The 25528-nt window shown below is 41.2% G+C and overlaps 1 protein-coding gene across 1 annotated transcript in view; it reads right to left on the reverse strand.

Annotated features, from left to right (window-relative positions):
* Nucleotides 1–6399: 6399 nt before the first annotated feature.
* PKN2 (protein kinase N2) overlaps nt 6400–25528 on the reverse strand; it is a 254573-nt gene continuing 235444 nt past the window's right edge. Inside the window, exons 17-22 of the mRNA XM_082266674.1 lie at nt 23173–23235; nt 21835–21911; nt 20977–21119; nt 19724–19831; nt 9861–9941; nt 6400–6684 (exon numbers count right to left, since the gene is read on the reverse strand). Coding sequence (XP_082122800.1) covers nt 6481–6684; nt 9861–9941; nt 19724–19831; nt 20977–21119; nt 21835–21911; nt 23173–23235 — 676 coding nt within the window. The 3' untranslated portion in view covers nt 6400–6480. The remainder of the gene's footprint in view (nt 6685–9860; nt 9942–19723; nt 19832–20976; nt 21120–21834; nt 21912–23172; nt 23236–25528) is intronic.

Below are 25528 nucleotides of genomic sequence, written 5' to 3' on the forward strand. Positions count from 1 at the left end.
TATATATATATACACACACACACACACACATCCGCTAAAAACTAAAATACAAGGTATAAATGGAGTAAATAAAGCAAGGGGTCCACCCAAAAGGGGAAGCTCCACTTGCTATCTCCCCCCTCCACTGCCATGTTTGGGACATTTCAGGGGGAGCGGGGTTCCTGTTTTTGACAGGTACCTGTCCCCACTTCATCATGGGGAGGTGCCATGGGAAGGTCCCCCGGAAGTTCAGCCCCCCTCTCCTCCTTACCCTGCTACTGTGCCATTCACAAAGTGCAGCGTGCTTCGCGCATGCGCAGTAGGGAACTGGCTGTAATGCCACAAGGCTTTACTGCCGGTTTCCCTTACATGGAATGGCAGCACCCGAAAGCCAACTGAAAAATTGGCTGGGATGCTGACATTGGGGATCCCTGGACAGGTAGAGTGTCCTAATATTAAAAGTCAGCAGCTACAATATTGCTGGTGTAGCTAGTGACTTATTTTTTGGTGGGGGGCTGCAGCTACTCTTTAACAAAGTCAAAACAATTTAGTGTTGAGGATTTTTAGGGTCCACAGTGAATGAACCCCACTGTATCAGTGTAAAGGATTCCCTATTGACCGATAGTATGCAGTAAGAAGCAGAGCCAAGGACCCACTCACTATGTAAGAAATTGAGGGATACAACCAATGGGCTGCGGTCTTTTGCAGTCCATACATGATAAACACATTTATTCAATACAATAATTCTGATTAAAAAAACAGGTTTCAAAAATTAATTGGCCCTGGTAGAAAATCCTGTCAAACTCAGCCAAAACAATTTTTCCTTGACGTAAAAATTATGACTAAATCTAGGATCATTCATATCTACATGCATGGCCTGCAAGTCACAAATGTGCTGCCTTAATGTGTAGTAATGATACCTTTCAATAGAACTGAAATAGTTGTGTAGATATGAGTAATGAGCCTGAGGTACTTTGGGTGCTCTATCATGTTTTCTATGAACAGTTCAGACAGACCAAGGAAATATAAGACGAGGCCCTAGACATACACAGAACATAGTTACTAGCTTCTGGCCTCTAGTAAACCTAAAATACAAAAACTTCATCTCTTTACTTTAAAGAGGGTCCACAAATCTACTGAACTCCCAGTCAGTAAAAAGGCAGAACAACAAATGTTGAGGTACATCTACAATTAGTGTTCCGATTATAAAATATACAATTTTATCAAAAATATTTTTTACATTCTGTTACATCATATTGCGTTCACCCTCAGAAGCTATAAGTTCCGAAATCCAGTGGGCCGCAACAATTAGTGTATTTTAATCATACGGATATTGATATGGTCTTCTGTATTTGTGGCCACAATCATGATGCCCACCTCAGTTCCATAAATACGTGCTGCCACCTAATAGAAAAAACATCTCATTCACCATTTCTGGGAAAACACTTCATAATTGAAAGAGATAAAACATTGGAAATGCAGCAGTGTATGGAATAAGAAAATAAATAGTCTGAAGAAATACATGAGAAAACACATTTCTGCTAGGACATTTGGGCATGTTGACCGATCAGTGGGACATAAAACGAGAGACCCCACTATTACAGCAGCTTCCAGTTCCACTGGCTACAATGACAACAGGGTACCCTTACTGTAGGGTTTAGTCTTTCTAAACACAAACATTTCATTGCCACCTGGGTTCCATTCATCACATGCAGCATATAATGGTCTTCATTTCTATAAAAAGAGCAGATTGATCTCACCAGTAAGCTACCATACAATTCCCTGAAACCCGACTACTTCTCTCACATCTCGGAAACGCGGTTTCATACATATGTGAACCAGATTAGACTGGAGTAGGCAGTATTTTAGAACGTGATAAAGGGCACCAGTCAGGATGGTGGATGAGAGTCTTGGCTGTCAGAAGCATCCCTTTGGGGCCCAAAGTCTAGTGTTTGGGGGGGGGGGGGTTGGTGGCACCCTTGCAATAGTAGGAATGTCCCCATATTGCAAGGGTTAAAGGGGACAGCAGGAAAAGCAATTTTACTTATCTGATCTCCGCTTTCCCAGCAGCCTACGCTCCAGCAGAGGATTGTTCCATGTCTAATGCACGGTTATGAGGACTACATTGGTCTTGATCGGACCTGCAACTGCCAGGGCATTACGGAGAAGAGGCTTTGGGGATCTTACAGAAAGGAGGACAGAGTAAGCCAAATTGCTTTTCTTGTTCCCTTAGACTTAAACGAGCATTTAATCACCTTGCACTGCAGGCAGCCACACTGCAAGGGAGGATTTTTACTTTCCCTGATATTCAGCTTTAATATTTATAAATTAAATTTCTATTTAAAGACCAAAATCTGGAGAAACTTAAAGTCCTCCCTTGAAGTGGGGCTTTGGCCACTCTGCAAGGGTTAACTGCTCGTTTCTGTCTAGGGGACAGGAAAAACACTTTTACCTTATCCTCCACTCCCCTGGCAGACAGCGCTCCCCCTGTCCCTTGGTAACCTCACATCTGATGCAGGGCTTTGGACCCTACATCATTCTTAATGACGCTCAAGGAACTTAGACCATTGGAGAGTAGGGGAGAAGAGGCTGCAGGGACCAGTCTAGCAGCACAAATGAACCTGTAGGAGTGGAGGATCGGGTAGTAAAAGTGATTTACCCAGTCCCACTAAACATACATATGCAGTTAGGACATTATGTTTTCCAGGACTTCAGCTTAAAGAGGTTGTAAACTCATATATATATATATATATATATATATATATATATATATATATATATATATATATATATATATGTATATATATATAGAACCAAGTGAAGTGACTCGCCTTAGTTGATACACAGAGATGAAGCAAATCCTCCAACATAATTTGTACTGGTTTAGTTGCACTCTTCTCTTCTCTACAGCCATTCCAATGGCTAAATTAATGAAGCTTGTCTGAGCGGTCAGAAAAAAAAAAAAAAAATGGGGCGGAGAACTGAGAACACACTCTACAGAGCCCAGCGATAAGAGCTCTTAAAAGCTGATTAAGAGGAAAGAACACCCCCTCCCCTGGTCACAGGAAAACAGATGAGGCTTTCAATATGCTAGAGGTCCCTCCTGGTCACCTTTTTTCTCTTGGGTGTCAGAAAAACTTGTCAGAAGTTATTCATGGAGATAGCAAAGGAATGAAGCAGCAGACAGAAATGACATTCAGTGCTCCTTATTGAGACAATTACACACTATAGAGGGATATGCTTTGGTCATATTTCATATCTGAGGTTTACAACCACTTTAAAGCTTGGTCATATTGGTTAGATGCCATGTTTTCTTATTACTAATACATGCAGTGCTGCTGTACAGGACAGCACAACAGATGGGAGAAGAGGCTGTTCACCTCCTGATTTCTATATGTATAGAAATGGCCACTTTACATGGATGTTCCATACATTAAACAAAGCAGATGACCTATGACATTTCCAATTTAAAGGCAATTAGTCCTGAGACAAACACGCAGACCGCCATTGCTGACGCTCTTGCGTTAATACACTGGGTCACTAACTCAAACATGTATGCAGAGATCATACGATTCTTCTCAGACTTTCCCGAGTTGCGCTCTCGTTCAAGGTTAGCGACTTAAAAAGTCTGAAGCCATTGGATGATCTAAACAGCCAGGCAAGTAGTATTTTCAGAAGGTAGACACATATAGCAGATCCCCAATTTTTCACTGAAGACAGATTACTGTATATTATATGAGCGTGTTACGCTAATCCTCACAGTAAATGAATCCAATGGCACAGGAGCCAGTAAGACACTGACGGCCAAAGTGTTGCTGGACTCATTGGTAGTAAAGCTAGAAAGCTGCAAAGGCAAAGTATTTGGCAAGTGACTTTGGTAAAAATGGAGAATGGTCTTTTGGAAGCTCCCTTTTATCACGAACAGTTAAGGCATGATAAAAATTATAACCAATCTGTTTCTCTAATGAATATCAGTGAAGTTTCACAAAAAGAAGGCAACGCTTGTTTCAGTTCCAGCCCTGGACACAATGTAGGCTGGAACTGTATGAGACCTTTACATTCAGAAACAGGATTCAAATATTGCTGTGCCCAGTATGCTGAGCAAACATAGTACTGAGAGGAGTAATGCAGAGATTGCTGCACGAGGAACAGTGGGATAGATTTTATATATATATATATATATATATATATATATATATATATATATATATATATATATACACACACACACACACACACACACACACACACACACAGATGAAATCTTACATGCATTTTTAAATGGGTACGCCAACCAAATCAAGTGGGTGTGAAACATTAAGTGTAAGCATTTAAATAAAAAAGTTACAGTAGTTTCTAGAAGCTCCTGTACAGGTCCCCAGCCACATCCTACACTCCCTTACTAGGTATGTCGCTGTGTCGGGAGTCAAATAGGGCAGAGTGTTTGCATGCTATTTCCAGAATACAGGGTTAATAGCCCTGCACCGTACACAGTGGTGCAGAGCCTCTGTCCAAAGACTGGAGCTTTGGGTTGAGTGGGCAGCCAGGGGAAAGACTCCTCCTCTGCAACCCCCCAGACTTTTCAAGCATTTAACCCTTTCAATATGATGGGCCCCACTACAAGGATTTATTTTTTTTTTTTCTCCTGGATGGGAGTCTATCAAAAGCTGCCATTCTGGTCAACTAGTGTTAGCTGGCTGGTTTGGGGGTGAGGGTAGGGAAAAACCAGTAGATTGTATGAGAGGTTATTTCTAGCTATTCATAGTGAAAATCTTAGTGTACACTAATTTACTTCACCAGTTGCAACACGTTTTGTAGCAGCTCAAAGTGCACCAGATATTGCCTAAAATTTGCCAAAAGTAATACCACTGTTAAAATGCTGATACCATGTGGTATCGGTAAGTAGCGGTGTTATTTGTCAAATCAGGTGTCTCTGTGGAACCACTTAAATCCTAGGCCCAAACTAATCCCAGGACAGAAAGAAAAATGTTCTGGCTGGCCCCACTTTTAAATCATCACTATTGGAAAAATTCTTCATAAAAGTAAATCTCCATGAAATACAGCAAGCTAATGCAATGACCACAGCGAACGCGCTTCACGCTAAATTAGCGTATAATGAATGCTATAATTAAGTGATGATTCAGCAGGGAATGCATTAGCTGCAGTCGCTGCATTCCCCTGCTTTGTTTTGTGGAGATGTACTTTTATGAAACATTTTTCCAATAAAAGGTGATGTTTTAGAAGTGCGGCCAACCACAACATGTCTGTCTTTCTGTCCTGGGATTAGTTTGGGCCTAGGATTTAAGAACCAGAATATTTCTTTCTTTCTATGAAGACTGCTGCGAGCAGGGTCAGCACCTTTTAGTGTGATAGTGAAGGTGGAACAGGAGACTGACCAGGAGCAGTGTTTTGTTTCTTGCCCAAACTAATCCCACTGACTGATACAAGAGCTTCTGGAGGCACTGTAACTAGTCTGTGCTGAATATTAAAGAGGATACACAGGGAATGACATGAAGACTAACACAGTTAACTGTGCATGCACTTCTATAGTTACTGAATCCAGGTACCAATGAGAAACCTATACACAGAATTAAAGTGTATGTATAGCCTACATATGTCTTTTTAGTTTTGGACAAATCAGAAAAGAGCCCTCAGCTTAATTTTTGGCATCTCTGTACCACTGGGAAGATTTGACTCAAATGAGTTAATTCCCATCTTAACCAGTTGTCACCGGAATATATGTCCCAATTGGAGGGTCTAACCCTTTCCTACTAAAGCCAAAACCAAAACTAAAAAAATAAAAATAAAATAGGGAGGGTGGTTTTGCTTTTACATACACTTTAACTTCCTTAAATCAAATAGAAATCCTGCATTTTCATAAAATTAGAAGTGGGAAAATGGGGGGGGGGGGGCTCCACAACGAACAATGCCCCCTCCATGCAGATTTAACTTTGACTATCCCAGCTTTGTACATTTAAAATTAAACCTCTAACAGGTACCTGTAGGGTGAGTGATATTAAAAGCGTCACAGATACATAAACATGACTCAGGAATGAACCTGCTTATTGCAATCAGCTGCCCAAATCATTAGTGTTAAAATTTAAAGCATTTTTTTTCCAAAGTTCTCTTCTCTGTAGGTAAGGAGACAAAACAAAAAATGGTGGGGACAGATATGCAAGTATCACAGGCCAAGTTCTCTTCCTCAGAGGATCAGGTGTAAAGTTGCTCCAGTGCTAGTAAAAAAAAAAATAAAATTAAAATGGGCGTACGCTGAAAGTGGCCACTCTTCCGCAGAGTTTATATACACACATTTATATATTTATATATATATATATATATATATATATATATATATATATAAATGAAAAAGTACTTTTAAAAGAATCTTCATGTGATTTAAAAAATAAAATAATTCTGGAACTGAAGATGGCACAAGCGGTGAGACTGTTTATTTTGTCATCTTGTTAGCCAGTTCTCTCCAGTTTCACAGTGTCCTTGCTCTCAACACCAATCCGCGATATAGTCAAAATCTCTAAACGCTTCCTGCTCATCCTCTGTTAGCAACCGCGGCTCTCGGGGAGGGGTGAGGATAGGGGCTTCCGAGGTAAATTCATCGTCAAAATTGCTCACATCTTCCCGTCCTTTGATTGTAGGTACAAACGGAGGCTTCACCTTCTTTGCCAACAACGCAGGCCAGTCTATGTGCTGCAAAACAAGACACCGAATTTGTTAGATGGCAGGCCCCTCGCAATTTTATTTTTTACATATTACATCAGATTACAATTAAACACATTCCAGGTGATATCAGAAGCCCCAGCAAAGTCGAGTTTTTGTAGGGAGGCGAGGGGTGGGGCAGAGGAACTGGTAGGAACCAAGTAATCAGACTCTCCCAGAAGATAGCTAAGGTGTGCAAGGCAGGAGGGGCCAGCGCTAGAGAATTGACTCTAGTGGAGTAGTCCAAATTTCTAGCACGTTCAAAGACAAGTTCAAGGCAAGTCAATGGAAAAGAAAAGCGCTGCAAGTAAGCATTTAAAATACCCAATATTTATTTTACCAGCAATTTTTCCACCCGCACAGCCATGTCATTAATTTTCAGAGCTGGTAATGAAAAAAATGAGTCCCATCTGCCCCCGTGGCAGAGGAACAGTAGGCATCAATGTTTCAAGAAACGCATGTCATTAAAAAAAAAAAAAAAAAAAATCAAAAACAAAAATTTAAGTTATAGTTCCTTTGATTTCTACACACAGGAAAACAATTGCATAGAAAAGCACACTTCAGCAAAAATAAAATTCTCAATTCCCCCAACTACTCTCTTAAAAACTCCCCCATAAGACTTCATGAAAACATCTCTTCAGTGGCACACCTTCCTCCTCATGGTATGCTCAACATAACCTAACAGCCCAAGGGAAGAAAAAAAAAAAATTTTTTTCCAACCTGGTGATATGGAAAGAAATACTCCTATACAGTCTACCAGATGATAGCAGTTTAACCACTTGCTGACTGCCCTATAGAAGTTTTACTGCTACAGGGCAGCAGCTCTGCACCGGATCACATATACTACCAAAAGTACTGGAAAGTCTGCCTTTACACGATACATGAACTTTATTAGCATTATTCATATCCTAAGTCTTCGTCTGTAGGGTTCAATCTCTAGTTGGCCCATCCTTTGCAGCTATAACAGATTCAACTCTTCTGAGAAGGCTGTCCCACAAGGTTTAGGAGTGTGTCTATGGGAACGTATGACCATTCTTCCAAAAGTGCATTTGTGAGGTCAGGCACTGATGTTGAACGAGAAGGCCTTGCTCGTAGTCTCCGTTCCAATTCATCCCAAAGGTGTTCTATCTGGTTGAGGTCAGGACACTGTGCAGGCCAGTTAGGTTCCTCCACCCTAAACCTGGTGGACAGCCTTCCCAGAAGACCTGAAGGTGGTTAAAGCTGCAAAGGGTGGGCCAACTCAATATAGCAAAACTGCACTGCGTTAGTTTAACTGACAATTGCGCGGTCGTGCGACGCTGTACGCAAATTGTGTCTTTTTTCCCACAAATAGAGCTTTCTTTCGGTGGGATTTCATCACATTGGCGGTTTTTATTTTTTGCGTTAGAAACAAAAGACCCACAATTTTGAAATAAATTATATATATATATATTTAATTTCTGCTATAAAACCCAGCCAAAAAAAAAAAATGTAAAAAAAAAAAAAATGTTCTCATCAATCTAGGCGAATATGTAATCTGCTACATATTTTTGGTAAAAAAAAATCCCAATAAGTGTATATTGAATGGTTTGCGCAAAAGTTATAGCGTTAACAAACGATGCATTATTTTACAGCATTTTTAATTATTTTTTTACTGGTATTGGCGGCGATCAGCAGGGGGTTAGATTTAGTGTTCCTGCAAATCGGGGACTAAAATCCATCTCTTCTCCTAGTAAAGGCAGCACATACAGTCCAAAAAAACACTGGCTAAGCACACAATTAAACCTTTTATCACCCTAGATCAGGGATCCCCAAACTACGGCCCTCCAGCTGTTGTGGAACTACATGTCCCATGAGGGATAGTAAAACCCTGACTTCGCAATCATATCGCTATTTTGGTGTTCGAAAAATAGCATAAAGAGAAGGCCAAAGTTTTTCCACAAAAGCCTGTGACTGACTGAATAAACCCGCCACATAGCTCCAGTATTCTGTAATTTAAGTCCCTCTCCAATGTGTGCTGGTACTTGTGCTTCCCTAATTCCCAACTTTTGTTCTGCTTGCAACACTATATGCGATCTTATCACCTAAAGGCTGCATTCTTCCCTCTAACCTGAGCCACCACTTCCCCATGTACCCAAGGTTTCTGATTAATCACTGAACGATCTTTGTATCTAAAGGTCTGTATCTCGGTTTGGACCAGAGCTGCAGGAGCCAGAGGATGGCAGTCACGGTTGCAATGCTTTACAGGCTCACATGCAACAAAAAATATAAAATTAATATTTTAGTTTTTTTTAAAACAGATGGAATCCCCTACTTTCGCACTGTTCTTGCAAGCAACAAGGATGCTCCCATTTCTGATCTCTTTCTGAAAGTGCTTGGCAACTAGATTGTTTCTTTAGCTACAAGTTTAGAGTCCAGTTCAAACTCTAAAGGCCCGTACACAAGATATGAAAATCGGGAGTAAAATTTCGTCCAACGAATGATCTGCTGATTTTCGGGTTGTTCGTATAGTGCTTTCGACAGCCGATTACGAATTTTTGGACGACAAAAAATGGATGTGCAGGCTATAAAATTTTTATCGTACATCACAATGTCTGATTTTCATTTAATTAGTACAGTTTTTGTCCGAAAAAAATCTTAAGAGCAAGACTACGCATGCTCAGAAACGAAAGAACACATACAAAATAATTCAACACGACATCACTTCTGAAGTTGAATTCTGTCGTACGGGAATTTGCGTATGAAAAGTACGCACTTTACTTTCCATACGAGACTAGCATGCAACAAAAAAACGGACGAAAGATAGTTCGATAATCTGATTGTGTGCATGAGGCTTAACTGTATACTTGTTCCAGGTGAATGATTGAATATATTGAAGCCAGGGGTCATGAGTGTCAGGAAATAAAACCATCCAATATAGCGTGCTTTAACAACCACAAGATGAACAGGGGCTTTTTGCTATCTATGACAGCACAGTAGTGCAGTTTCTAGAGCGCCATCAATACAGTGAAACAAAGTTTAGCACAGAAGTCCCAAGTTTTGACCAGGAATGACCATACGTGTTCATTGTCTGTGCAGGTTTCCTCTTGAAAATCCAGACTTGTTCAAGGACCACACTTCATTGGTAGGTTACTAGGCTTTTCATAAACTAGATGTAGAATTTTACTCCGACACTTTAAAGTACTTACTCTGAAGAATGGATGCTTTTTTACATCTTCTGCATCCTTGTCACTTGCTCCTAGGCGGCGCTCTGGATTTCTTCTTAATAGCTGCAAAAGAGGAGAAATTTAGTAAACCTGTACTGACAAACACAGTGACTGCAAACTCTAACCTTATAAGAATACAAGTTGTAAGCACATCTTTATGCTGAGTGCAATACTGCGTGTGTTGAACAAGGGGAATCAAATAATTTATAAAAAGTATTACAAAGATTATGCAAACCAAGAGTTAACCTTTTTTATTAATCACTTTCTGACTGCATCACAAGGATATACGGCGGAAGAGCGGCCCTCCAGCACCTGATCACATACCTAGTACTTGATTCTGCACTTCCAGGTAGGGGGCGCACACGCGTCGCTTCCTCTGTAATTTGTAACAGCGGGTGCTGGCCAATGGATGTCCAACAGCACCCGCTGATCGGTAAGAAAAACACACAGAATGGAGCTCTGCCCAAGTAAACAAGGCAGAGATCTGTTCAGACGGACGGAGGGGGAAGCAATGGATTTTTTCAGGGAAAAAAATCCATCAGTTCACTTAGTAAAAGCAGCACACATAGTGCACGCAAACACTGGTTAGTCCCACATTTAACCCTTTGGTCGCCCAAGCCAGCCAGTGCCGTTAGTACAGTGGCAGTGCATATTTTTAGCACTGATCACTAGATGAGGGTCACTGGTTCCCACAGTGTCAGAATGTCCTCCGCAATATTGCAGTCCCGCTACAAGTTGCTGATTGCCGCCATTACTAGTATAAAAAAAAATAAAACAAAAATTCAAGTATATATACCATAGTTTGGTTTGCGCATAAGATATAGCATTTACAATCAATATACGCTTATTAGGGTTTTCTTTTTCTAACCAAAAATATGTAGCAGGATACATATTGGCCTAAATTTATGAATTTATCGGGTATGTTTTATAGCAAAAAAGTAAAAAAAAAAAAAAAAAAAAAAGGATTTTTGACTTACCATAAAATCCATTTCTCTGATGTTCATTGACGGACACAGCTCCTGATATTCTTAACAATTGGGTTATACTACCCCCTACAGGAATAGGACACTAGGCAGAAAATAAAATCTGGCTATGCCCATGGGCAGTCCCAGGGGGTATACTCCCTCTCTCTGCTATAGGCACTCCGTTTAGTTACCATGTAAGGAGAATCATAACTCCACAGAGGGGTTGGTGCTGTGTCTGTCAATGAACATCAGAAAAATGTATTTTACGGTAAGTCAAAAATCCCATTTTCTCTTTCCTTCATTGACGGACACAGCTCCTGATCTTAACCTTTTTGACGTTCCCCAATGCAGTGTAAAAAATGAGGGGTGGGAAAAGCCAAAAAATTCCCAAGGCTAAACAGTAGCAAATAACGCAACATGAGCTCAACCGAAACAACTGGAGCCCACCTGAAAAAAACAACAATACACCCTCAAAGAGGATCAGGTCCTCCTAAACAGCAAAACCTTGCGGCCAAAGGAAGCATCTGCAGATGTCAACACATCCACTTGTATAAAACTTTGTAAAAGTGTGCACTGACGACCAGGTGGCCGCCTTGCAAACCTGCGTCACTGACGCCCGATGACGGAAAGCCCAGGAGGCACTAAGTGACCTAGTAGAGTGCGCCTTGACAGGGAAAGGAGGAACCTGACCCCTGAAGGCATAGGCCTGATAGGTCTGATCCATTTGGAAATGGTTGCAGAGGAAGCAGACAACTCTTTACCAGGTTCATCCGTGAGCACAAATAGAGAGCCACCAAAAAAGCCACCTTCTGGAATAGCGTAAGCAGGGGACCCTCCTGAAGATTCTCAAAGGGAGGCTTAAGGAGAACCGGAAGCACTGGGGGAACCAAATATCGGACACCAAAGGTCGTTGAAAGAAGACAGCCAAAGCAGACACCTGGCCCTTAGCTATCGAATCCTATAAGATGTTCTTTAACATATTATACCGGTTGTACCGTAGTTGGAAAATGTGTACTTTGTGCTGCAATAGACATGGATTATAAAAGTGACACTAAAAAAAAAAAAAGTAAATGTACATTTTTTAAAACAAAAAACATGTCCTACTTACCTGCTTTTTCACAGCGCATCCCCGATGCTCCTCTGCTCGGGTCCTACCCCAGCGCTCGTGGCTCCTTTCCCCTGCAGAGTGCTCCCATAGCAAGCATCTTGCTATAGGGGCACTCGTGCGTTCTAAATCCATAGTTCTTACTCTGTGTCCATAAGACGCACAGAGCGGGGCTCCATTTCACTCCCTCCTCACTGGCTGTGATAGACAGCAGTGAGAGCCAATATGCAGCAACAGCTGTGAGAGCAGCTGCTCTCATGCACATTGCTGGATCGGGAATGGGCTCAGGTAAGTATCAGGAGGGGCTGAGAGAGGGAGTTGCATACTAAAGGTTTTTTTTACCTTCATGCATATAATGAAAGTAAAAAAAAAAACTTCAGCCTTTAGAATAACTTTAATATTTGTACTTCTGGTTTATTTTTTTTTTTTGCATCAATCTGTTGCTTTGCACATATGTACCCTGTATGAGTTTTTACCAGAAAACAGGATTTTTGTTACTCACCGTAAATCCCTCTTCATTGACGGACACAGCTTCTTCTAATTCTCTACTTTAGGGCTTAGAGCGCCATCTACAGGAGTAGAACACGGCAGAAAAAAAACTTGGCACCACCAATGGGCAGCCCTAGCTGGTATAAACCCGCTATCTGCTGTAGGTAACCGGGTTAGTAACCAGAGGATCCCTCACTCTTGCCACAAATTTCAGGAACTTCCTGATGAGACAGGACACCAGAAGGTCCATGACTGGAGAGCCCCACCACAGGCAAAGATGATGAAACACTTCTGGATGAAGAGACCACTCTACTTAATCCAAGGTCTGCTGTCTGAGGTAGTTAACCTACAATATGCACTGCAGATAGTGCCGGCACGTGAGGTTTTGCTCATCGGAGGATGCAGAGGCCTCCAGCTCCGTTGCTGCACTCCACATCCTGCCTTTGTGGTCAACATAGGCCACCGCTCTGGCATTGTTTTACTGGATACTAACCAGGCGCCCTCGAAGAAGCACTTGTCAACAGTTCCAGGCCTAGCCTAATCACCCGAAGTTCCAAAACATTGCTTGGTAGTCAAAAGATTCCTCTCACATCCAGCTACCCTGGGCTAAGCTTGTCCCCAGAACTGCTCCCCAGCCGGACCAAAACTAGAGATACTTTGGTTCTTTTGACCCAGGTGTCCAGGAACATGGGGGACTTGTCCCACTTGGGCAGGATTTCCCTCTGCAAGAACCTTCTGTGCAACTGTGTTTATGTAACTGGATCAAAAAAGCAGATACTCCAATAACCCAGATCCTGCTTGCAGGAGCAGCGACCGGACTGCCTGCATGATAGCAGTAACACGAATTGCTGATGGAAGCTTCCTGAGCTTGTCCATTGGAAAGAACACCTTGGCTTGCAAGTTGAGAATTAGACCCAGATATTCCAGCCTCCTGGTCGGGGTCAGAGGGGACCTCTGGATTTTCAGGATCGACTTGAACTTCCGCAGAGTGCGGATCGTGATCACTAGGTCTTCCTTCAATGCTGAACGAGTCTACGCCAGCAGAAGCATGTTATCCAGATAGGCAATCACCTGTTATTTCAGTAAGGCCAGAACCAAAGCCTTGGTAAACACACAAGGAGTTGAGGCCAGGGAAAAGGCAGCGCCACAAACCGATGTGACCGCAAATTGTAGGAAACGCTGGTGCCCAGGCAAAGATGGGAATGTGCAGGTATGCATCCTTGATGTCTATCGAGGCCAGGAAATCCCTGATGATGGGAGGCCATAACTGACAGGATAGAATAGACCTTTCCTTCCTCCTTTGGAACCATAAACAGGTTCACGTAAAACCAAAAACCTTTCTGAAGCCAGAAGCGGGGCAATCACCCCCTGGAGCAGCAGATCCTGCACTGCTCTCTATAGCCTGCAGGTGCGACAGGGAGAGATGAAGATTAGAAGGAAAAACTCTTATGGACAGAAACATAATCCATCTTGTAGCTGCACAAAATCAGTTTGTGGACCATTGTCAGAAAGCAGGGAGGTCCATGGCTCCGCAAACCAGCAAAGACAACCCTCCACCCTGAAAACAAACGGGGGGCGAGCCTTAATGCCGAGGACTAATCCAGGGGCTTCATGGGCCAGGACCATGTAGTACCTCCACAGAGGCTTGGATCCATTTATTCGAGGATCCTGAATAAAGAAAAATCTAGTGTGCAGAGAAAGACGGACCAAACTTGCGGTGGAGTTCCTTCCCTGTCCTGGATTGCAGGAGAAAAGTGCTCTTACTGCCAAGTAAGGTTCTTTATGTCGTCGTCCAGGGTAGCACCAAGAAGGTGTTCACCCTGGAAGGGCAAATCTACTAGAGCCCTTTTGGAAATCTGGTCCGCAGGCCAAAATTTGAGCCAAAGTGCATGCTGAAGCACCACTGCCGAAACAGAGCTTGTAAAGTAGAGGGGCCGCATCACACACGTACTTGAGACCCTGGATTAACTGGTCTGCCAGTTCTAAATAGACTGGGGGCCGCCTGCTACCCACCTTGGTCCATGGCACCATGGCTCACTCAGTGGCATCTGAGACACCAGGGCTGTGGACAAAACTGGAGGCAGAGGCGAACAATAGTTAACATTGTGTGTATCATGGTTGACTTGTTCAACCTAAAAATGTGAGGTTCCAAGACAGGAGGGGTTCTTTAAAAGGGTAGCGCACTGAAAAACGTTTTGGGATCACAAAAGGGTGCTTTGGTAGTTCCCAATTCTTGTAAATAAATTTATCAAAACAAGTGGGATAGGGAGAACAGCTTAGGTGCGCGAGGCGACTTATGCACACCAAAAGGGACTGCCACATCCTCAGCAACCCCAGACGTATCCTCAATTATAAGTGCAGCCACCAGCATTCTCATGCGTAGTGACAGAAGCAAAGGACTTCTTGCTATCTCAATGATCAGGAATAACATAGTAAAGGCCCTCAGACAGGGCCAGGCCAACAGCAGCAGAACCAAAGTCATGCTCAGACGAAGCCGAAGGAGAGGGTGAGGGTCGCTTCCTGCTCAACTGTGCCCAGACAAAGGACTCCAGGACCGCTAACTGTGCATAAATCAGTACAGAGGTCCCAGAGGAACCTGTCGCCTTCAGGAGAGGTCAAATAGGGCGTTATGATCCTTAGACTCCATAAGGAAAAGCCCACCAAACAGGTACCACCAGGTTAGTCCACTAGCTGAATGGGAAGGCCAAAGACTCCCAAGGAGGCCAAAGCAAAGAGGGAGAGTACTCAAGGATGACCCAAACCCTGGCACTGAACAGGGGAGACTGGGAGCTGTATACACTGCAGTAGGACCAGGAGAGACCACATGGGGGACACACTAGTCACAAAATGCTCACTGCTACTGTGCCCAGAGCCTCCAGAAAGGGCCACCGCAAAATGGCCACTGGAAGCACCAGGGAATGGACTGTGTTCTGACCAGTGTTAATTTCGTCGACTAAAACCGAATAAAACGTTTTCGTCGACTAAATTAACACAATTTTAGTCGACTATAATACGACTAAAACTAAAACAATTCAGGTGACTAAAATACGACAAACTAAAATGCTGTATGTATAAAATGGTTCCTGCGCTATCTTGGGAATATAGTTCAATTCTTAATGCTGCACCACAATACTGACACTATAAACCAGTCACGATTAAATGGAAACAGGGGGGTGTGGTGCGCTTCAAGAATAAGTTGAATAATAAATGATATAATAAAATTAATATAAATATTAGTGACCAAATTCGTGAAGAATGCTCTCTATACAATTCGGTGAAATTTCTATTTTCAATAAATAATGTATGTGTTTACATAAACATTGTGATGAGATATTTCATAAAAAACGTGAAACAATAATTTCAATCTCTAAAGTGCTTAATACTTATAATTAAATCTTTCCCAATATTGTGATTGGCAATTAATTGTGTTTCAAAAAAAGTCTACTGTGAAATAATAAAAAATGTCCAACAAAACAAACCGTGTAATTCCAATCCTGATTGTGAGTGATTCAGATAAGTGCTTCCGTGCAAATAAAGTGCTGTGCCTTGTTTCCTCCACCAGGTGTCACTTCTAGGTGCTCTAAACTCTCGCCTCCAGTAAAGAAATATAACGCCTGTATTTATAGATCTTTTCCTCTATCGTGGTTCCTTATAGTTCCCAGGATCTTCCTAAGCGAGTCCAGGAAGTCACGTGATGTGACGCAACGCGTAGGAGGAGCCCAACTAACCGGAAGTGACATGACGTAGGGAACGCTGTCTCCATAGCGTGGCCCAGGCTGATCCAATGCAATAAACAAGAAGGCTAATTGTAAGTGTAATTTTGATATTTGGAATAAACTGCATTTAAATACTGCACCATGATGGCCCTTTTCATTTAATGAGCCCCCGAGGTGGTGTAAATTACGAGATATAAGGAGCCCCCTATAAGGAATCCCAGAGGCACAACAAGGACCGCTAATACACACAATACCCCTTAGGAAGATCCCGGGAACTATAAGGAACCACGATAGAGGAAAAGATCTATAAATACAGGCGTTATATTTCTTTACTGGAGGCGAGAGTTTAGAGCACCTAGAAGTGACACCTGGTGGAGGAAACAAGGCACAGCACTTTATTTGCACGGAAGCACTTATCTGAATCACTCACAATCAGGATTGGAATTACACTGTTTGTTTTATTGGACATTTTTTATTTCACAGTAGACTTTTTTTGAAACAATTAATTGCCAATCACAATATTGGGAAAGATTTAATTACAAGTATTAAGCACTTTAGAGATTGAAATTATTGTTTCACGTTTTTTATGAAATATCTCATCACAATGTTTATGTAAACACATACATTATTGAAAATAGAAATGTCACCGAATTGTAGAGAGAGCATTCTTCACGAATTTGGTCACTTTTATATTAATTTTATTATATAATTTATTATTCAACTTATTCTTGAAGCGCACCACACCCCCCTGTTTCCATAAAACTAAAATGCCATTTTAGTCAAAAGACTAACTAAAACTAAATTGAAATTTGCTGCCAAAATTAACACTGGTGCATGCTCAAAGCTTAATATCATAAATAATAACATATTCGATTTTTCACTCCAGGACCAGCAGTAGTATATAATAAGTGTGGAAATTGTAGAGAAATGCTTAAATAATGCATTACAAATTATAATTGAACTACACCCATTCGATTATAGATGACTAAAATATAGGACGTTTTAGTCAACTAAAATATAGGACGTTTTAGTCGACTAAAATACAGGACGTTTTAGTCGACTAAAATACAGGACGTTTTAGTCGACTAAAATACAGGACGTTTTAGTCGACTAAAATACAGGACGTTTTAGTCGACTAAAATATAGGACGTTTTAGTCGACTAAAATATAGGACGTTTTAGTCGACTAAAATATAGGACGTTTTAGTCGACTAAAATATAGGACGTTTTAGTCGACTAAAATATAGGACGTTTTAGTCGACTAAAATATAGGACGTTTTAGTCGACTAAAATATAGGACGTTTTAGTCGACTAAAATATAGGACGTTTTAGTCGACTAAAATATAGGACGTTTTAGTCGACTAAAATATAGGACGTTTTAGTCGACTAAAATATAGGACGTTTTAGTCGACTAAAATATAGGACGTTTTAGTCGACTAAAATATAGGACGTTTTAGTCGACTAAAATATAGGACGTTTTAGTCGACTAAAATATAGGACGTTTTAGTCGACTAAAATATAGGACGTTTTAGTCGACTAAAATATAGGACGTTTTAGTCGACTAAAATATAGGACGTTTTAGTCGACTAAAATATAGGACGTTTTAGTCGACTAAAATATAGGACGTTTTAGTCGACTAAATAAGACTAAAACTAAAACACTTGCAGAAGACTAAAATGGGACTAAAACTAAAATGCCATTTTAGTCCTAAGACTAAGACTCAATTGAAATTTGCTGCCAAAATTAACACTGGTTCTGACACAGGTCCTATTTCAGCGCCAAGGTTCAAAATAGAATACGCTGCTCCTGATGACATCATTGACGAAACGTGTAGGTCGTTATGTCACTTTCGCTGTTGGTTGATACGCATTTCCGGCGACTGGAGCGCATCGCGTTAAGTATACCGCGAACAAGGAAGTTGCGGCTCTTGCTATTACTGCTGTATTGTGAGTATATGCTTTATTTTTCAATAAATGCTATATTTAAACAATACTTCACTATATGAGCCCTTTCCTTCCTCCATATGGTCTTTATCCCCATTTACCCATTCCCTATTGATGCTGTTCGAGTGAGTTTATATTGGAAGTATTAACCCACACCCGTGGGGGAGGATGTAATTGGATACCCCGATTTATCCATACTGATGTCCCTGACCTGATGGAAGTATTACCACGTCCATTACCCCTGTAGGGGTACCCATTTCTGGTGAGTGCGGTTTGTACAGAGAGGGGAGCACTACTGATTCCTCACCTGCACAAGTCACCTTTGGATTACTTCAAGATCCACACAATTTTGGGACTCCAATAATCAGAATAATTTATTCACTATATGGACGTTTTCCCATTGTGCACTTCGTCACCTTTGCACCAGTCACTTTAATTTAGCAGCTGTATATTTATTCAGTCACCATATCACACGCCATTTGGTTTCATTTAAAATTGTATACGGTTACTGTATCATTCATTTGTATTTTTACTTAATGAGTTTTTCACAGTGATATATTTATCAAACACTTATTTATGCACATTGTGTCACTCCTTTGAATATTTAGTGACACTGCACTTTATACTAGTCACTTTGTTAATTATATATGCACAAAGTCACTTTATTTTCAACTGCATATTGGATTATTGATCTTATTTATATATTGAAGTTTAATTGATTCACATTTTTTTTGATCATTAATTTATTGAGTTATTCATCAGAATATTTTTGGGTTATTTATTGAATTATTCATAGCAATCCATTTATAGTGATATATTTATCTGTTATTCCCTGGTTTTTGGATTGAGTCATTTATAGTGCAATATTCACCTTACTTGTATTGACGCACATTGAAACACCTTTTTGATCTTTTGGTGACCCTACACCCTCTGTTACTCTAATAACTTATCAAAGCCATATTACACTTATGTAATATAGTGATTTTCTGGCAGCGCCATACACCTTCACTCTCTCCTCAAAATAGAATACACCACTCCCCCCCCACAGTCAGTTAACCCCCCGATGCCTACAGATGGGGCAAAAAGCCACTAGCTCCATCCAGCACCACACCACAAGGAAAGCAGCCCAGCCAGCAAGCAGAGCTGGGTAGCCAAAAAGGGGGGTGGAGGAGAGGGATCCAGGTAGGAAAACTCGCAGGTCACTACGGTTACTGGTCCTGTAGAGAATACCACAAGCCAGAACTGCCTTCCACTGAAGGAAGGAGCTGTCAGCCAGGGTAGTGCTGACGTTTGGTGCCTGGTCATATGTGCCCCTGTGAGAGACATTTAGCCAGCCACCCTGGTCCTAAATGGGGCACTAAGCAGAATTAACTGGTTTGCCTATAGCAGAGAGGGGGGTTTATATCAAATAGGACTACACATAGGCAGTGCTGAGTTTTTCCGCCTAGTATCCTCCTCTTGTAGGTGGCAATATAAACCCTATGGTTTAAAATCTGAAGAAACGGTCAGTCAATGAACTAAAAAAATAAATAGATGATAAACACACAACTGATCAGAAGAACGAGCTATGAGGAAATTACTGAACTAAAATCTGGCTAAAGGGTAATGAGGTTTCAATGGCAACTTACCCTTCTCATGATAGAAATGGCTTCTGTGGATAGGAACCGTGGATATCGGACTTCATCATTGACTATGCTGTCAAACACTTCCTCTTCATCATCTCCAGGAAATGGGGACTGGTCAAAACAAAACATACAAGATATTGGCTCCGTAAAATAAAGCAAGGAGTACAATTGCCCATACATTGAAAACTACTGTAGGGCAGCAGTTTTTTTTTTTTTTTTCTCCAAACAGTGAGTTTTATTAAAGTTTTGGTACAAACGGTAGACAGCAATAAGAACATGAACTGTATAAGTATAAAAGAACAAACGGTAATACAGTGTACAACAATATGCATTGATAAATGGCGATACCGGTCTCCTGAGAAGAAAATGCCAGGTGAATACGAGACAGACTTAAACAGTATTACGGGTTTGTGTCGGGACATTGGACCCATCTATCCCAGATATTGTCGAATTTTTGGGGACATCCTCTATGTTTATATAGGAGCCTGTGGAAGGGGAGGATATTATTAACCTCTTTGAGCCAATTCCCAAAAGTAGGGGGATGGCTCTTCATCCAATTCCTAGTAATCAGTTTTCTAACAATAAACAATGTTTCCTGGAGAAAAGTAGTTGTGAATTTATACTTATCTGCGTCTGGGTATATGGCCAGGAGGCACTCATTAGGGGTGAGCTGTAGGGGAGATCCCATTTTGTCATGGAGAAAAGTGACAACCTGTCGCCAAAGGCCCTGTAGCTGAGGGCAGTTCCAGAGCAGGTGGAAGAAAGTGGCCTCCACTCCGCCTTTTTTTTTTTTTTTAACACAACTACTATCTAGGCTGACAAATTCCAGTCTGTTTGTAAATTCCTTTCGATCACTAGTCTGATAAGCACTTAGGGGAAGTGTCCACCTTGCTCATCATAAGCATGCACACAGTCATAAAATATTGAAGCTAATGAAAAACAATTACTAATGTGCTTAAGTCATCAAAAGGCGCAATGAAACAGAAAGGTCAATGTATTGCAATTGTGCAGATGCCCTACCACATAGCTCTTTAATAAATAATACACTGCAATGTTAGAGCACATCCTGGAAGATCTGTAAACAGTTCTACAATCTCTAAAGCTGCAATGGTCTCTTGGGACCCTTTAATAAGCCATGAACTTTTACAACCAGTTCAAATGTACTCTCTCACTCATCAAAACATGAAAGTGAATGTAAACACAACTAAACCTTTATGTGCACAGTCCTATACAGCATACTGTACATAGATACATACCTCACCAACAAGCATTTCATAAATAAGGACTCCTAGCCCCCACCAGTCCACTGCTCTGGTATAGGAGGTTTCAGTGAGGACTTCTGGAGCCAGAAATTCTGGGGTGCCGCAGAAAGTGCTCGTTCTATCTCCAAAACCCATTCCTAGATAGACAGAGAGAAGACACACTGCTTTATGTCTGAGCAACCAGCCAGCAGTTCTTTGCACCTGCATGCAAGCTCTTAATAAAAAAATCAACAAAAATGCTATTAAAAAGTTTGATATTAAATTAGGAAGGTAGTGTCAAGCAATTCTTATAAATACTTAATGGCACAGCAATTCACAGAAGTTAACAGAAGAGTATCTAAGAAGGGTTCTCAAATTCAGACTTTTTTTTACTTTTGAATAGAGCACATGCTGTAAAGGTGATAAATATTTCACCTGACAGAAAAGCAAGGAAAAGTCAGCAACAGGGACACGAACAGTAATTAAAAGTTCATGGGAAGGGTTGCTGCTGTTGGAGATTTTCCTTCCTAACTGGTGAAACCAATGGAAAGGAAGCAGAAAAAAAATTATTTCACGATCCGACAAGCACTAATATTTCTGTAAAACGGTGCAGAAGCTAGTCACAGCAGCATATTTTATAGTTTAGAATGCATTTTCACCTGTAATATACATTTTTCATACTGGTAGCACAGCAGACAAATCTTCAATCCACATCCCGGGGGGGGTTTATATATTCTGAGAGTGTACCCCAAATCAGTTACCCTCAGTTTTCAGAGCTGTGCTCAATGAATAGCACACTTGTTAGAGTCACCAGAATAACTCCAACAAATAAAATCAATGACAACTGCTAACTTAATAAAATGTGCACATTACCTTCTTTGCAAAGACCAAAGTCAGCAATTTTTACAAATCCTTCTGTATCCAATAGGAGATTGTCCAGCTTTAAATCCCTAGGTGAACATGTAAGGTTTGCTTAAATATTTTCATAGAACACATTATTAAACTTCTAATACAGGAAAAATGGAAGGAGAGCTTTGCTATTCCTTCTATTTGCTATTAAAGTGAAAACACCAAAAATAAAGAGCCCGCTGCATAGGAGGAAATTCTTTGTAAATCGTAAATCCTAGTGTTTTAGTCAGCTCCCCATGAGCTGTAAGTAACATCAGCTACATACAGTATATAGCTCTGTGTTCCATCATGAATGAATACAAACATTCCTCCGATTGGCTGAGGTGGAGATTGTGACATCATCTGCCCACCTCTCCACCTCAGAAAAATCAGAGGAAGCCTTCTACGTATTCAGAAAATATTTTTCCAGTGAATGGTTGAGCAGCACTTAGGCCAACTTGATTTTGTTCCAACAGCAGGACAGGAAGTCCCCATCCCACCACCAGAACAAAGCGCTGTAAAATGTACATAGCTGAGGATATATACAGTTCATACAATGCTGACAGCTGCTGCATATGTTAAAAGGAAATCAATTGTTTGGACCAAGCTGGCCTAAACTAATAAATGTAACTAAAACGTGACGTTCGATTTAAAGCTCAACTCTAGGCACACAAAAAAAATAAAATAAAAAAACTCCCAGTATTACTATCAGTTATAGGCTGGTTTCATTCCACAGCTACCTTGCTTAGATATATGCACTGTAGATCCCAGACCACAATGGCAGCTGCATCTTCGCTTCCCTATCCTCCAGGTCAATCACAAAATTAAGCCCGGGGGGGAGGGGGGTGGGGAATTGTGAAAGCATGTAAAAAGAACAAATTGTACAGCTGTGGAATAAAGCCAGCATGATGGATGAGGGGGTTTCTCTTCTGCCAAGCTAAGTACTGTTAAGCTCAACCAGTGAGTTAGGCTTTAATGGTTGGTAGCACAGAAAACCCTATATAAATATAAAGGGCTGCTGTACAGCAGATAAACTACTCTGAGAGGCTTAACGTTTTGGATCCAGTGAACAGTTCCATAAATCTATGAAGCCCTCTACATCTGCATGAATGCAATTGTTTTCTTAATGAAACAAAACAGGTAGGAATGGCATCTTGTAGCAAATCCAAGAAGAAAGAGTTGTGAACTGTAAATATGGCATTTTTCAACAAATGAACACTTTTACAATGCAACAGTCTTTCCACTCACAACTTGTTAAAAACACACTGAATTGATGAAATAGTCTTGTCATCAGTACTTAACATGGATTTAAGGGTAACTCACCTATAAACAATCTTGTGCTCATGTAAATACTGCAAGCCAAGAACCACACAAGCTGCATAAAACCTGAAAAGAAATAAAAGGATTTTAAAGTAGCTGGTAATTGCAGAGACTATATGTGATGGGTTATGTCATCCAGTGACTTCAGTAGAACAGACAATACGCCACCCAAACGAACAGGAGTATGTACTGACAGACTGCTAAAGAGATTGCATAAATTTACTCCACCACAGCCTGGTGGGAAAGTGGAGAGATTACTTCTAAGAAACATGCTACAGCATACAGTATAGAGTAGAAAGCATTTCAGTATGCCAGATGATCTTCAGCTAATAAATGATATTCTTATATGTTAAAGGAAAAGCTCACCTTTAAAAAAAAAATGTTAATTTTTTTGCTGGTAAGGGGAGTGTAAGTCCGCACGGCTGCTGTGTTTTCAAATTTTTACAGCGGGTGCGGGGAGGAGATCACTGCGGTTGGGGCTGCAGATGCTGGAACATGTGACACCCTAAAAATAGGTGAAACCTTTAACATGTTCTAAAGGTGGTACATACACGCCACGAGGGTAAGGAGGGGAGGGAAAGGGACTTTGAATGATGCCTAAAAGATCAAGCAATTACACAAAAGAAAAAAATTAGAAAATGTATTGCCACAACATATTAAAGCATTCCCAAAATTGGGAGTGGATAGAAAAAGCAAAATCCATGTGACACAAAACGGCACAGATATTACAGTATTGAAACACATCAAAGTAAATCCAAATGGTTTTCGTCCGGAACTCTGACACATTTCAACTTAGTCAGTCTTCCTCAGTCTTGCTGCACAGGGCAGGCTCTCCGGAAGAGTGAAGTCAACTATGCATTGATATGAATAAAAGAAAAGAAGAGAGCGCCTCTGAATGCAATTGAAATTTAATACAGCAATAAAAAATATACTAACTCACATCGAGGTAAGAGAAAGTGTATATCTTGAACGTCAGTGGCTCCGTTGTTCTTAATGCTGCGATCAGCAGGGCCCAGGGTGTCCTTGGAGACAGAGAAGAGTGCTGGCTTTCTGTTGTCTTCCGGGCAGGAGGTGGAGACCACGAGGCGGAGGCTGGTAGCGTCTAACATCAGGAACAAGAGAAGGGTGGAAGGGACGTTACCAGCCACCGCCTCGCGGTCTCCACCTCCCGCCCGCCCAGAAAACAATAGAAAGCCGGCACTCTTCCCTGTCCCCAAGGACACCCTGGGCCCTGCGGATCGCAGCATTAAGAACAACGGAGCCACTGACGTTCAAGAAACACGCTTTAGTTCTTACCTCGATGTGAGTTACTACATTGTTTATTGCTTTATTAAATTTCGATTGCACTCAAGAGGCGCTCTCCTCTTTTCTTCTTTTGTTTGACACCTGTGACCTAGAGTATGTAGTTAGAGAGCAGTCAAAAAATCATATAAACAAAAAGTACCATAGCTGGATTTGATGCATGAAGAAGAAATGAACAGCATACACCCTTACCAGTATTAATGGTCAGCACACTCAAGCATTAGGTACATAAACCATGTTACAGCATCCACAGAGAAAACAAACATAGAAATTAAGCACCTTAAAATAGAGGGAGAGCCCTGTCATGTGCACTAATAGGAACAATCCTGAGCTTGTACCTTGGGCAAAAATTAGACTCCCTGCTGTGCAGATGGATGGACGCCCTGAGAGATTGCCTGGAGACAGCTTTCTCCTACTGTCCCCCGTTGTCTCAAGCTGGAAACCGAGTCCCGCTGGAAGTGCGTCACCGCTGGAAGTTCGGCTGCCTCCATTTTAAGAAAGGGCGACTGTAGTTCAAGACAGTGCCAACACGGAAGGTGGACTGCGCAACAGGAAATACTGCCCAAACCAGAGGGGAGGATGATACTTGGGAGAGGCGGCTAAGGATATAAACTGACACAAAGTGTGAACTCAAGGGGCATAAAAGTATCCATATACAGGAGGAAAGCCCAGCATTTACAAATGTATGCAATGGCATTAATAAAATTCAAAAACAAATGTGTGACAAAACCAGAAGAAAAAAAAAAAAAGGAGGGAAAAGAATGAAACACAAGGTAAACGAGAAATGCACCACACATGCCAAGACCAACGGTCATCTACAGCTCACATAAGGTGTTCTGACCTACCTGATTTGAAGCTCTCAAGAAAGGGTCTGTAACTAATTATTTCTTTCAAACTCGGGGGTTTGGTGGCCCCCAATTTGTTGATGTTGGGAGATAAATGTTGTAATGATTCTCAGAGGCAGTCGCTGATCATCAGTTTTTTGGGTCTTAGTTTTGAATAGTAGTTGTGTACATGATTGGGAAAAAGCCTTAAAGGCTTTTAGTAGACAGGATTT

Source organism: Pelophylax lessonae, assembly GCF_965119305.1.
Source record: "Pelophylax lessonae genome assembly, chromosome: 8".
Classification (NCBI taxonomy): Eukaryota; Metazoa; Chordata; class Amphibia; order Anura; family Ranidae; genus Pelophylax; species Pelophylax lessonae.